At 43.7% G+C, this 15,394-nt stretch overlaps 1 protein-coding gene across 2 annotated transcripts in view; it reads right to left on the reverse strand.

Moving 5' to 3' along the window:
* Positions 1-15,394, reverse strand: part of PPP1R1B (protein phosphatase 1 regulatory inhibitor subunit 1B) — a 57,923-nt gene that overhangs the window by 26,022 nt on the left and 16,507 nt on the right. For both annotated transcript variants that reach the window (XM_066586852.1, XM_066586851.1), the window contains exon 2: positions 1,934-1,994. In XM_066586852.1, the coding sequence (XP_066442949.1) occupies positions 1,934-1,994 (61 nt within the window). The remainder of the gene's footprint in view (positions 1-1,933; positions 1,995-15,394) is intronic.

The raw sequence follows: 15,394 nt of genomic DNA on the forward strand, positions 1-15,394 counted from the left end.
GCCTCCTCACCCTGCAGACAGAGACGTCGTATATCGGCTGGCGTGAATACCCGGGCGATATACAGTCGTCTGAATGCGCCCTGAAGATGGTGCCTGATAAGCATCAGATGGGGGCTGCACTGCAGGGAAGACTTTCAGAGTTTGACAGGCTATCAGGTGAGCGGGCAGAGATGGAAAAATGTGTTTTTGTTGAAGGGCGAATGCACAAAACTTTTAATATGCAGAAAAATTCCTTTAATCTGACATGATAATCCACTAGCTATCAGATCCTGTTCAAGTGTTTTGGCATATCATATTATATGGTCATAAAAGGTTATGCAATGTACACTCATTGTCAAAAAAAAAATCAAGCCCCTAGAAGGAGTTGACGTTTTGCTGTAAAACTGATGACTGTTATCAGTGCCACATGCTGATTTTCTTAGCGTGTGGCGCTGATAGTATTCTTTCAGCTAGTATCCCTCTGTCAGTTCTCAGTGGGAAACTAGCTGAAAGCTCCGAGAACAATGTAGCTGTTTACATATACAAAACAGCTGCTTTGTTCTATGAGCTATCACTAATTAGCTACTTAGAGTTATTGTTACGTGTGCTCCTGGGATCTGTAGTTCTAAGCTTCCTAGCAGCACAGCCCTCACAAGGTTAATTGATTGAGCTTGCTGGGTGTGGTACTTCCTGCTAGCCAATCTCCTGGGTCTGTGCTCACATATAAACCCAACTCCTGGTCAGTCTCTGTCTGGTGTTCAGGGTGAGCAGTCATGAATCCTTGCCTGTTGAAGTTTGCTGTGTGATCTGTGTCTTGCTGGTTCATGTCCATTTGTTCGTTTATTTTCTGTCAGTTTTGTGTTAGCTTGCAGTGTGACCGGCTATCTGTGTCCTGTCCTGATGCAGCATTCTGTGTGAACTGTGTCCGATTCTGCTGGACTCCTGGTTAGTGTAGGGACTAGCAGTATAACCAGGAGCCATGAAGTGGCCTGCTAGCTTTCACGTTTTGTACAAAATGTCAACTAATAACTGGTATTTATATTCAGCTTCCTATCTGTTACTAGTGGTTGCATTTTGGCTGCTGTATGCTGTGTATTCTGGCTTTGTGTGTCCTGTTGTTCAGTCCCTGTCATGTGGCATGTGAATGCATCCTGTTCTGGTGCGTGGCTCCTAGGATCAGCTAGGGCCCAGATTCGAAGACCGCTGGGCTGCCCTTATTGGGGCAATGTCCCCGCTTAGGTAAGGCCATGCCATTCCTCCCCTGTAGCACAGGGTCAGTTTGCCTGAAACCAGTCTGCATACCCAGTCCCCTTTGGTCACGATCGCAACAGTTATGCAACGATGATCGCTGTCGTCTGAGCGATTTTTAAGCACTTCTCTTTCAGTGTAAATGGGCCTTAATGTGTATGGTCAGCCTTTGGGCTGAGCATCATCTTAAATGTCACTCTAAATAGTCGCTAAAGTGTAGGAAGGACTGTTTTACACAGAACAATTGCTATTGTTACCAACTGAGTGTAAGGAACAATACACTATCCAGTAATAAGGTCTTTATACATGAGATGACTGTCACTGCCCACGAGCGCTTTCACATAGGACCAAGTATCGCTCAGTGAATGGAGGCAGGCAGGCCTGAGGATCTCCAGCCCACCTCCTATTTACTATATACTGTAAATAGGCCATCATTCATAGATAAATGACAACCTGTTTACACGAGCCGATTGTCGTTTGTTTTTAATGCCTGCAGAAACTGAATGAAGAATTAAATTATCGCTTGTTGTTCAGTCGCTGCGGGCATTTACACTGAATGATCATTGTTCAGACTCCCACAATCCAGCGAGAACCTGAACGATGATCGGGACGCGTAAAAGAGCCCTAAGGCTTTCTTATTAGGGACAGTAATGGATCTATCGTGTCTGTTGCTTCCTCTACAGCACTAGATGCGAAGCTTCCTTACCTGGTGACTGTGGATCAGATACACGGAAGAGGGTGGCCGGGGTAGGTCTGCGCCTCCTGATCTATAGAGAGAAATAAGTTTATTAACATTGAGATTCAATGATAATTTATTTCCACGCTCAGTATTACCTTTGTTCTTTTCCTTCTTAACATATAAAAATAAATAAATCTTGTTATTTGTATAGCATCAACTTATTCCGCAGTGCTTTCAGGTAATTTATTTATTACCCCCCCCCCCTCCCCCTCCTCACCAAGCTGGGTACTCATTTTACAGATCTTGGAAGGATGAGTCAACCTTGAGCCGGCTACCTGAACCAAGCAGGGATTGAACCTGCAACCTTCAGTTTGTGAGTGAGAGCTTAGGACTGCATTTCTGCTTAACACTCTGCACTACACAAGGCTCATCAAGGACTGTGATATTTTTAGGACTTTCCCCTCACTATTGGATATCATCCCTGCACCTATGATGTGTAGAACATTATATAGCAACAGGTAATTTGACAAAATGGGAATTATATTATCAGCCCTGTGTAATGTGGCAGTCACCTTGGTTAGCAGTAAATATCTTTACTCACAAAATGACAGTCCAGTCTCCCTGCCTCTTCCTATAACTGATATAGGCAGATAGTACTGCCTAAATGCCTCTAGCTGTATATAATGTAGGCACAGATAGTACTGCTTCCATGTCTCCAGCTGTCTATAATGTAGGCACAGATAGTACTGCTTCCATGTCTCCAGCTGTATATAATGTAGCCACAGATAGCACTGCCTCCATGCATCTTACTGTATATAACGTATACACAGATAGTACTGCTTCCATGCCTCTTACTGTATATAATGTAGGCACAGATAGTACTGCCTCCATGCATCTTACTGTATATAACGTATAGACAGATAGTACTGCTGCCATGCCTCTTACTGTATATAATGTAGGCACAGATAGTACTGCCTCCATGCATCTTACTGTATATAACGTATAGACAGATAGTACTGCTTCCATGCCTCTTACTGTATATAATGTAGGCACAGATAGTACTGCTTCCATGCCTCTTTCTGTATATAATGTATACACAGATAGTACTGCTTCCAAGTATCTTACTGTATATAATGTAGGCACAGATAGCAGCGCTTCCATGTCCCCAGCCATATATAATGTAGCCATAGATAGTTCTGCTTCCATGTCTCCAGTTGTATATAATGCAGTCACAGATAGCACTGCTTCTATGTCTCTTACTGTATATAATGTAGGCACAGATAATACTGCTTCCTTGTCTCCAGACGTATATAATGTTGCCATAGATAATTCTGCTCCTATGTCTCTAGTTGTATATAATTCAATCACAGATAGCACTGATGGCTGTGATTGGTTCTTAAATGCCGTGGGTCAGCCAATGCAGCTCTCGATGAACCAATCAGAGTCAGCGCTTCCTGGAGGCAGGGTTTATAAACCCCCTAACCAGGAAGCAGCAGCTAAAGACTGCAAACAAGTTCGGCGGAGCTTCAGGAACTTGTTTGCAATGTGGTGGGGTGGACAGCGCCTGTTAGATAATGTATTGTTTTTGTTTTTTTTAATGCAGCTAGGGCTTATTTAGGGGAAACAGTAGGACTTCCTACTGTTAAAGTTGCATCGCATGGCACGAAAACTGTGATTTTGTGTGGTGCAACACAAAGGCAGGCTCCATAGGGGAACATGGGCTACAAAACATCGCAAATCCTGGCAATATTCACCATGCCGCAATTTTTTTTACTTGCAATGTAGCAACCTACAAAACATCTCTAATGTGAAGGAACCATAGAAAAACATGGGCTTCACATACATGCGATCTGTAGCACTGTCACATCGCGAGAAAATCGCACAATTTTGTCACCTGTGTGAAAGCGGCCTAAAGGTCAGACATTGAGTTACAGAGAAAATACCTTCCAACAGGTGGCGCTGCTGAGGTATTATGCCATATACCATTTCCGTAACTTATTTCCCAGAGGACCATTGCATGGTCTATAAGTCGCCTCATACCAACTTGCTAGTCTCCTTAAGGAGAAACAGTACCTCTCCACTACACATGTTTTTCCAATCTTGAACAATCATTTTAAAAGGGTTTTCGGAGACAGAATAGAAGAAAATGTCATGGGTATGAAATGGGAGAAAATAAGATAAATGCTACTCACCGGTTAGATGCCCACCCCTCGATCCGGCGCAGCTGCTCCAGTTCCAGAAGCTCTGGCAGCCCTCCTTCGCCATTCATCATTTACGTGACAGCAGCAGCAAATCATTGGCTTCAGCAGTGATACAGCCGCATAACCTCTGAGGCCAGCGATTGGCTGCAGTGGTCACCTGAATGATGAACAGCACTTTACCGCTGCAGAGGCTTCTGGGATTGAAGCGACAGAGCAGCTATGCTTGACTGGGGGAACAAAACTTACAAATGAGTACTACTTAGTTATTTTGTCCCATTTTGTTGCTCATTAGGGATCTTTCACACGGGACGGAATATTCCGCAACAGCGTTGCAAAATATGCCACCACGGGATTCCACGCCGCAATCCATAGGTCTAACTGCAGATATTGATGCGGAATTGCCGGCAGAATTCTGCTATTTTCAATTCTTCATCAAAATCTGCACATTGGCAGTGTGGATTGTGGTGCTAAATATTCCGCGGGAGGGCATATCCTGCAACGCTGTTGTGGAATATCTCGTACAGTGTGAAAAATTCCGTAAAATATATTTTTTTTTAAATCTCGGAAAACCCGTTTAAGTCCATCAACGCTGGTTTCTTTGCCCTATTATTTTAGAAAACACACTAATCTTCCCATGGAAGGAAACAGTGGAGCTTTCATATGGCACAAAGCGCTGTGCTGTCCTCCTTATTATATACTTACATGTTCCTAATTACATAAGCAGTCCCAGCAATATAATAATATAGTACTGTAAATACTGAAGCGCGACAAAACAAACAGCGGCTCAAAATACGTACACAACTCATCCAATGAATAGGCGATAGGCACCACGGAGGGAATGTAAATATTTCCCCGATATTCTTCGGCTCTGTTCACATTTCCGTTCATCTGTTCTGTTATGGAACAGAAGAACGAAAATAAAACAGTCGCGTGATCTGTCAAAATGACAGAAATCGGTGGTGCTGACTGAACCGATTGACTATTATAAGTTTCATCCGGTTCTATAATTTCACCGGAAAAAAAAATCAGTTCTGTTCAGGGCTCACACCCACTGGCGTTTTTTTTCTCTTGTGCTCCGAGAGCAAGTGAAAACACTCGTCTCGCAGCGCAAGAAAAATGCTGTGATATCGCCAGTGTTCTCAATGGGGCCAGCGGCAGCAGCGCTAGCCCCGTTGAAAACATAGGGAGATTACAGCGGACTTCTGCCACAGCTATCACAGACTTCTGTCGCAGAAGTCCAGCATGCTATCCCATTGCTTTCAGTGGGGGTCGGCGCTGCTGCTGGTCCCATTGAAAGCAGTGGTTTTTGGCAACTCCTGCAACATGATTTTTGGGGAAGGGCTTAAAATATAAGCCATTCCCTGAAAATCATCATTAGCTGGTTAAAAAAAAAAAAAAAATTTACTCACCTCTCAGACGCGTTCTCCAGCTGGCTCCCCTGCACTGCTGTCCAGCACTTTCAGCAGGTGGGAATTTAAAAATCCCCGCCTCCTGGAAGGGCTGTGCTGATTGGCTGAGCGCTCAGCCAATTACAGCCAGCGCTTAGCTATTCATTCATTTTTCTTGCGAGAGTTTTCACTCGCTCTCGCAGCGCAAGAGAAAAAAAAACACCAGTGTGTGTGAGCACTCACACTTCCATCTGCTGGTTCTGTCCAGGGGTTCCTTCATAAATGCCCAACAAAATAGCACACTACGCGGCACTATTTGTGCTGGTAAAATGACAGAACCCCTGGTTAGAATCAGATGGAACCCATTATAGTCAATGGGTTCAATCAGCCATTTTATTTTCGTCCTTCTATTCCATAACAGAGCCATAGCGAAGCATGCTGCGCTATGTTATCCTGACATTTATGACGGAACCCCTGGACGGAACGAGAAGATGGAAGCATGAACACAGCCTGTTTTTTCCAGTGAAACAACGTGGCAGACCCTGGTGGAACCCATAGATTATTAGTGTGGTCTCCTTTGAAGACCACGTTATGAGAATATATATCTATACATACATTAATTATTATAGTATCAAGAAAGAAAATATCCATAATTAGTCAAATGTTTCTCCTACACCCTGAGATATTATCCATTCAGACATTGTCTACTGTACAAAACCCATCTTTAAATACCCCATTATAGAATTCTGAATAGTAAACAGGGTTCTCAGTTCAGAACCCTCATCTATTAGTGGAAAGGCGCTATACGGGACTTCTCCCTCACTATGGAACACTCGGGATGTTCTATCATTACACTGACTGTTCATTGATTTAATAAATAGGAACTAATGTGCAGTACTTGATTTCTCCTGTGGTGGTGCTGCAGGGAAATTGAGCACTTGTTTCTAGATTCCCCTACAGATTACTGCTGATCATCATGATCTGCTCCTAGGCCAAAGCAACCGATGCCTTTAATTAGGATTGCGATAATTAGCATTTATAAACAATCACTACTGGCCATTCATGTGCAACAATTATTTGCTATAGATGCTAAGAATTAATCAAATAAGGTGACTAAAGACCCATTTAGACATAACGATTATCACTCAAAATTTGATCAAAGCAATAATCGTTGTGTGTCATTGCACTGACATCATGCAGTTTTCGTTAGGCAGTCGCTCATCGTTGTCTTTCAGTGTGCTGAAAGACGACAATGAGCCTTATCAGGGATTCACAGCGGGATACAGCTGATACTATTGTTTCAGCTGTATCCTGTATCAGGCTGGGTGTGAAGAACAGAGCGGTCCAGCTGTGCGCACCCAGCAGATAACAGCTGGATGCACCCCGCTTGTCTTCTGCATCCTCCGCTCGGAGCACCTGACTGTATAACAGCCGGGCGCTCCGTGCAGAGAACAGCTGGATGCAGAAGATAAGCGGGGACATCCCGCTTGTCTTTTGCATCCTCCGCTCGCAACGCTTGGCTGTGTAACAGCCAGGTGCTCGGACCGGGGAACAGCTGTCTTCTGCATCCTCCACTCACAGTGCAAGGTGATTGCTCAACCTTTGAGCGATCATCTTGCTCTGTAAATGACTCAACGATTATCGCTCGTTGCGTCTAAATGGGCCTTCACACATGGGCGTTTTAAAGTTGCACCTGAGATTCTCGGTCGCAATTTGCATCAGACAGCACTTGGCCATGTCATCCATGAGCTGTCCGATGTGCTGAACACCGTTCATTGGCATATGCTAGTCTCGTCTGAAAATCAGATGAGAATAGGGCATGCTGAGATTTTTTTTTCACTCTATCAGTCCAAGGTGGAAAAAAAACCAATGCAAGTACACCCATTCAAATGAATGGGTGCTATTTCTGTCCGATTTTTGGACCAATTTTCGATGAGTGTGATGAATGAGTGGAACAGGTTGCCACGGGAGGTGGTGAGTTCTCCTTCAATGGAAGTGTTCAAACAAAGGCTGGACAGACATCTGTCTGGGATGATATAGTGATCCGGCATTGAGCAGGGGGTTGGACCCGATGACCCTGAAGGTCCCTTCCAACTCTATCATTCTATAACACATTGTAAATCCCGTGGAGGCTAAAACAGGATAATTAATAATTGCCATTGTCTATGGAGACTGCGTAACGCTCTCCTGCCATATTTCATTTGAGGGAAACAAGGTTCGGACAGGTTGGGTTTTTACTTATGAGATAAGTGGCACTCATGGTGTATTGCAGTTGCTTATCTCCCTTCATGGAAATAACAACTACTATCAATTAATATAAATGTACATATCAGCGGGAGAGTCAAGGCAGACAGATATCCAAATTATCATTTAGCAGCTCTCTTATGTTCATGGGCCGTTTCTTGAGAATACAATATCCTCCATCACAACCTGCTCAAATCAAAACAGTTGTCTTAAAGGGATTCTCCAGAAACTACAGGCACAACCTCCATTGCATACAATAGGTGCAGTGCGCGCAGTACCAAACTGGGCAGCTGCATTATGGACAGTGTAATCTGCTTCTAGTGCTGTCTACACTGACAGCGGTGCTGGGAATCAGCTGATCGGTGGGGATCCTGAGAGGTAAACCCCTAGCAATCACTTTTGATGACTTATCCAAAGAATAGATCATCAGTAGTAAAACTCCTGGAGAACCCCTTTAAAGGGAATGTGACATCAGAAGATGATCTACTGTATAAATCAAGTTTTTATGTTAAACATATTTTTAAAGAATTTTTCGAGATTTTTTTCTGAAATTTTCAATATTTAAAAAAAAAAAAAATTCTAAAATCCTGCACTTTCCATGCTGATCACTAAGGTTAGTAATAGTCTGCCACTTCCTGTTCTGTGGAGAAAACTTTTCAGCAATCATCTCATTATCATTACAGGCAGGATAACAATGAAAGGTGACACCTATATGCAGATAACACATGATCCATTATTCACAGTAGGTAATGGTCACAGCTCACCTCTTTTCCCTGCTCTGCATAGGTCACAGAGCATGCCCACAACACCCTCCCATAGAGGACAACGGGTCCCCTCCTGCCCATTGTCTCTATGGCCAATGAGGCTGCTGCAAAGAATTTCTCTAAATGTTGTTGACAGCAACTCATATGATCTGCAGTTCAAGCCACCCATAGGGAAACATGGGCATCCGCAACTGAATTAAATCAAATTGCAGCATGCTCTATTTCAGTGTGGTTCCCGCATGGATGGCTTCCATTGGAGTCAATGGAAGCCGTCCGATTCACGTCCCGTCCGCATTGACATTGCAGATTCCATGGGAAAGCAGGAGTTAAAAAAAAAACTCCACTATGGGCTCCCGCACGCGGAATCCAACCCACACGTGGGCATGAGCCCTTAAAATCATTGTTGGGCCGTTCACTTGTCATTCAGTTTAAACAGCAATCATTCGATGTTTCACATAGAAATATGAAATACTGAACAAGAAGTGAACGAGTCTCAACTATGATCTGCCTGTCTAAACAGGCCACACGACTGCAAACGAGTTATCATTCAAATGAAAATCGGCTCGTCTAAAGGGGCCATAACATGGGCAGCCTAAATATACGCACATGGATCCCTTCTTCAGACCACTGTAGGACTGTTCCATTACACAGTCTCCCTATACAAACACTGCTTTCGGTCACAGGCCAACACACAGAGCGCTGAGCTGTACAAACAATGGACAGAGCGGTTCAAACAATGCAAGAGTCATAGCTCAATCATTAGATCAACAAACACAGAGGATCCTTGTCCATGCGCAGCAGGGCTTGCAATCTAGACTGCAATAGCTGGCCATGGTCAGCACAGGATGCCCATAATTTATCTTTCGTTGCTCCCGTCATCAGTTGACCTCGCAGAAAGTCAGACATTTCAGATAGAGGCTTAGTGCAGCCCCCAGCGCTGATAAGAACTTCCATGGCCTTCCTAGAATCACCTTCACCACCAAACACCCAGCTTAAGTGGTAACCAGTAACCCTTTCTAGCATCCAAACACCGTGTGTTATATAAACCCAGATCACTGTGCTGGGGGGAAAATAACTAAAACCATCACGTTTATTTGGATTGGGTTAAATTAAAGGGGATTTTTAAATTTAGGACTAGAAAATTAACTAAACATTGCCTTTCGCTTGTAGGGAGCCTGGGTTACAAAACTTTTTGCAAAATATCTTTATAAACCATGTTGGTGTCAAAAAAGGGAATCGGACCCCCTTTATGAGAGCCAAAAGCCATGTCAAGTGTGATTCTCTGTTCTGGAGATCCACTTTCATGAAATTTATGGTTGCCCAATGCCATCCATTCAAGTTGGTACCATGCTGTGTCATTTGTACTGTTATAGTGTTGAGTGAACCGAAGCCATAGAACTTTGCTAAAAGTTTGGTTTGACACTAACCTTGTTAACGGGAGCTTTTAAAAGTAAGGGCTCGTCTGGGATTTGAACCCGGGACCTCTCACACCCAAAGAGAGAACCATCTCCCTAGATCAACAAAGCAATGACGTGCCCATGGTTTGGAGAAGAATGTGGCATTTTCTCTCAGAGTCACACTTCAGAAATGCTCCAAGGTGAATTAAGGTACCTAAAAAAATGCCACTCACATCCCAAGTGTGACTCACGCTGGAGAGCAGCAGGTCCCAACACCCATCAGACGCCCAGCTAGCTCAGTCGGTAGAGCACGAGACTCTTAATCTCACAGTTCATCTCGGCCAAACATAAAAGAAGGTGGTGGTCCAATGTGTCTCAGTGGTTTGCACTGTTACTTTGCAGTGTCGGGGTTCTAGGTTCAAATCTGACCAATGGCAACATGTGCATGGAGTTTGTATGAGTTCCCTAATAATAATCCCCTTATATAGCATATACATTCATAGAAAAGAAGAATTACGGGGAGAACACACCAACTCCACTCAGATGTTGTCCTTGGTCAGATATGAAGCTAGGACCCCAGTACTGCAAGGCAACAGTGCTAACTGCTGAGCCACATTGGAGGACCACCTTCTTCTTTTTCTGGTAGACAGTAGTGTTATTCACTAGTTTTAGGGGCATTGGCAAAGTTCTGCTTTGGTTTGAACTAATTTGGATTAAACTGAACTTTTTGATGAAATTTGGTGAATCAGATGAACTAAACTAAAAAGTTTGCTCATCTGTGGTGGTTTGCCCTGTGGTTATAGTAGCTAATTTCTGGAGGACCTACTACTACCTCAAGCTGGATGTCATCTTAAAGAGATTGTTTAGAAAAAAACAACCTTCGAGTAACTTTTGTAGGGATTTCTGAATGAATAAGGTACCATATTCATCTATTAGTTTTGTGGAAAGCATGCAATTCTTGTTCGTTGTTCAGTTTCAGCCGGCATAAAAGTCTATGCCAGCTCGTTCACTGGTCGGGCAGTTTAAACACTGAGTGACAAGTGAGCGAGAATGGCACGATTCTCACTGAGCAAATGCGAATTGGGCAAATCAGAATAGTCTCATGTAAAAAGGGGCATTAGGATTAGCTGAGTGTGCATGTATGTATCAGTGTTGGGTGAGAAAGCTGTCCGTTGCAGCTTTGAAATCTGCCTGAGTGAGCTATGACATCATTCGCTCATTCAAATGAGATACAGAAAAATCATTCACATGGGGACCTACGGGCGTAAAAAACTTGCGGCTATTAGAACCAATGGTTTCCTATGGGAATGTGCAGATGAAGGAATTTTAGGCGAGCAAAAAACCTCTGAACGTTTCCATAGGAAATAATTAGCTCTAATTGCCGCAAGTTTTTATGCGGGTGATTTTTTTGCCGCGCGTAGGTCCCCATGTGAATGAGGCCTCGGGATGCTGCTGCTTACTTCAATTATGTTCAATTAAGCTAATTGATTCAGTATCACCCTGCTAGAAATTTCTACTGTAGAAGTTGAAGATTTTTTTAAGCAAACTCTCTGTCTGTGGGCACCTACCTTCATCAGTCAGTTATCTGAAGAGGAAAAAAAATCAGTTAAAGCAACCCTCCAGTTTCGGGAAAAAAATTCTGTCCCGGGAACAAGAAGGAGAGGGACTATATGACCTGCAGTTGTTCTTTGCCGTCATCCAATGCACCAGTCCTGGGCCCCATTTTTGTCCGTACTAGATGGCCACAGCGATTTTCTAACTACTTAATGCACACTGTGCACTGCTGCCTGATTGACCGATGCTGATCACTTGAGCAGCTCTGGCCAATCAGAAAGCAGGTCTAGTTAATTGGTAATCTAACAACAACAATGCACTGTGTGGATTAGGTAGGGTGATGATTGCATTGGCCATCTTGGATGGCTGAAAAGGGGATTGGAGAGATGGCAGAGAAGAACAACTGCAGATAATATACCTTCCTCTTCCAGTCCTAGGACAAAATTATGTCCTGTAACCGGAGGATACCTTTAACCCTTTCCAATCCACTGTCTGACGTCTGAAGACATTATGATTTAAGGCTGTAGAGCTTCGATGTTGGAAGACGTCCGTCGGGGTTCTCTTACTGTATACTGCCAGTCTGTCTGCTGTCAGAGTCTATCCAACGTGTCATCTCATGCAGTGCTGGCTTTAGCCAGCAGATAGCGCTATTGTATAATGGCAGAAAAGAGTAAGTCCCTCAGGAAAACCAGGATACACATTGGATTGGAAAGGGTTAAATTCTATTGTTCTTCCCAAGATAACCTGTGCAATAGGTGTCAGTCAGCCACTCATCTCCGCCTGCCTCTATAAAGATAAGCAATGATTTGATGTCAAACTTTAGCCTTGTGTTTGCATTACTTAGCAAAAGTCACCTTTGTCCTGGATACAACAGGTGTACTCAGTTAATGCAATGGAAAAAGTTTAGTCTAAAAGTCCTTTTACACGGCGCGGTTATCGTGCACGATAATAGTTAGATGTAAACACGTGCACTGAAAGAACGATAATCGGATCCTTCATGCAGACCTAAAATTATTGTGGGTCTGTCACCGCCATTGGCCCATATAAACAGGCAGTTGCTCATCTATGAACGACTGCCTGTTTACTGAGAATGGAGGACGGAATGATCCCCAGCCTGCTCTGCCTCCATTCACTGAATGATGATCACTCCTGTGTGAGATCACTAGAGTGTTCATTGCTGGGACGGCTATCGAACACTCAACAGTCGTTCCTACAAACCTCCCCATACACATTCAGCTTGGTCGAGCATACATGTGTTTTCAATGGGAAGAGGGGAGTAAGGATGCTTTTACAGGGAACGAGAAGGTTGGTCAGATCCGCTGAAATCAGCAGATTTGGGCAACATTAATCGAAGTCGAATGGTCACCAGTAGTGTTTTGTAAATGGGTTCAGGTAAACCCAATTAATGGCCAGACCTGGCGATTATGGTGAGACCAGACGATCATCTAATGTGCATAGTGGATGTCAACCGCCCAAGACTTTTGCTCTTGAGCAGAACATAGTTTATAAGGCTGATAAAAAGACTTAAGTCCATCTAGATCGGCCTATTACGGCCACTGTACATTGAGCACACATGCACACGCAGTTCTGCCAACCCTGTATGCGTATGCTGTGTTGGCAAGATAACTGAAGGTCGAGTGAACCATCGGCCGACAGCTACCATATCTATGGTCAGCCTAAGCACCAGAAATACTAATTTTGCTTCCATAGATGAGGAATATATAAATATGACTCGTCCACGCAGAAGACTCGAGTAATGAGTCCTGATACTAGTTCTCCGTGGACGGATAGGCTTTACATTGGTTTGATCAGAACTTATATAAACAGACTATTTGTCCTTGTTGTAGAAGAACAGCGCTGGACAACGTATGGTTAAAATATGTGCCGCCTGCAGGGCGTCTGCAGCCTCAGGAATCTACTAATGAGATTAGGGATCTGAAAGGCAAACCAAACAGAGGTTTACTTGTCCTTAGCCAAATGCTTCTACCACTCTATTTCTACTTGTCTAGTTTCCTCTTGTGTGGTAAGTTTGTTCTGCCAAACCTTATGTGACCAAACATTATGACACCATACAATAAGTAGCGAGAGTTTACTAAGAAGTGTATGGCATAACCATAGCGGTTTATAGGATTAGCCAAACAGGCCTGCTTTCATCCAAACGCAGTGCCACACCTGTCCGCAGGTTGTGTGCCGTATTGCAGCTCAGCCTGAGGGGCTCAACCGCACAGCCAGTTATGACCCACAGTGACCCAATTCACTTACACAGCTAGGATAAACTTGACAACTAAAAGGTACCTTTACATGGAGCAAGTATTGTTCAGATAGTCGCTCAGAAAAGTCACTGAAGCGTATGCGCAACAGTTGTTCGTTTCCTTATACACAGCTGTTTGCCGATCTATCGTTCATAGAACTCATCTCCATGCAAATTTATTTAAATATGATCAACTGTGACTACATCAGATGACATTTGATCAACCAACGACTACTTTTGGGAAGCTGTAACAAAACGACTAATTACTTAGCACTAGTGATGAGCGAGCATACTCGCTAAGGGCAATTGCTCGAGCGAGCATTGCCCTTAGCGAGTACCTGCGCGCTTGAGAGAAAAGGTTCGAGTGCCGGCGGCAGGCAAGGAACTGCGGGGGAGAGTGGGGAGGAATGGAGGGGAGATCTCTCTCTCCCTCTCTCCCCCCCCCCGCTTGCCCCTGCTGACTGCCGCAATTCACCGCTCCCCCGCGTCGGCACTCGAACTTTTTCTCTTGAGCGGGCAGGTACTCGCTAAGTGCAATGCTCGATTGAGCAATTGCCCTTAGCGAGTATGCTCGCTCATCTCTACTTAGCACAGGTCACCCCGTTGGTGGCCATGTTTACACTAAACAATAATTATTTGAATTTACTCTTTTGAGCGGTTATTCGGACGATAGTCGTTTCGTGTAAAGGTACCTTAATCTGACCTGCTTTACTGCGCCCACTTCAAAGCACTTGCTTCCATCAGACTTCAATTGAAAATGGCCATACCAACGTCTGAAAAGTATATCCCATCTATCGTATATGTTCTTGTACTGAACAACTTTCTGTATGGCGGCTCTGTTGACTTTCCAGTCTTGTTCATTTGCTGCTGGTAGGAAAAATGTGATTTGACTTTTCCTCTGGTGTGGTGCCATGCACAGCCAAATTATTTTTGGCCATAGTGCCAACATTCTGTCTAAATTTGCCCTCATGTTCCTATATTAACTTTCAAGTCCAGTGATCTGACTTTTCTTAATAAGGGGCTGTTCACATTAGGAGTTTGATGTACGTTTAACAAATATGCTAAATGTACATAAAAAACATAGAGAAACCCATGTCATTTAAAGGGGTTGTCCAGTTGTAAACTACTTATAGCCTATCCTTAGGATAGTCCATCAATAGTAAATCAGCAAGGGTCTGCCACTGAAGACGCTGCCAATCAGATGTTTGCCAGGTCAGTACGTTCATGCACTAAGCTGATTTCCACAAGACATACACAGTGCCGTTCCTACTGAAGTGGTCAAGCTTGGTATTGCAGGCGAAGTTCCCATTTTCTTCAATGGGAACTTGGATTGCAACACTAAGCCTGGTCACTGCAGGGGGAATCCAGCTGTATGCTTCCTACAGACATCAGCTCAATGCATGATTCCACCAGCCCGGCAAACAGCTGATCTTCAGGGATCCCTGGCAGCAGACCTCTGCTGATCTACTATTGATGACCTATCATGCACATAGGCCATCAATAGTTTACAACTGAACAGCCCCTTTAAGCACAACTGTAGGTTTTTAAAACATATGTGTTAAATAGATAGCCATACATTTCCTTCCAATTATGTCCATTTTTTTACATAAAAAGTATACATATTTCTTTTGAATAAAATTGTGTAGTTTAACATTTTTTTTAGATTTTTGTTTAGGCATTTGAGCATTA

This window comes from Eleutherodactylus coqui, chromosome 13, assembly GCF_035609145.1.
Source record: "Eleutherodactylus coqui strain aEleCoq1 chromosome 13, aEleCoq1.hap1, whole genome shotgun sequence".
NCBI classification, from domain to species: domain Eukaryota; kingdom Metazoa; phylum Chordata; class Amphibia; order Anura; family Eleutherodactylidae; genus Eleutherodactylus; species Eleutherodactylus coqui.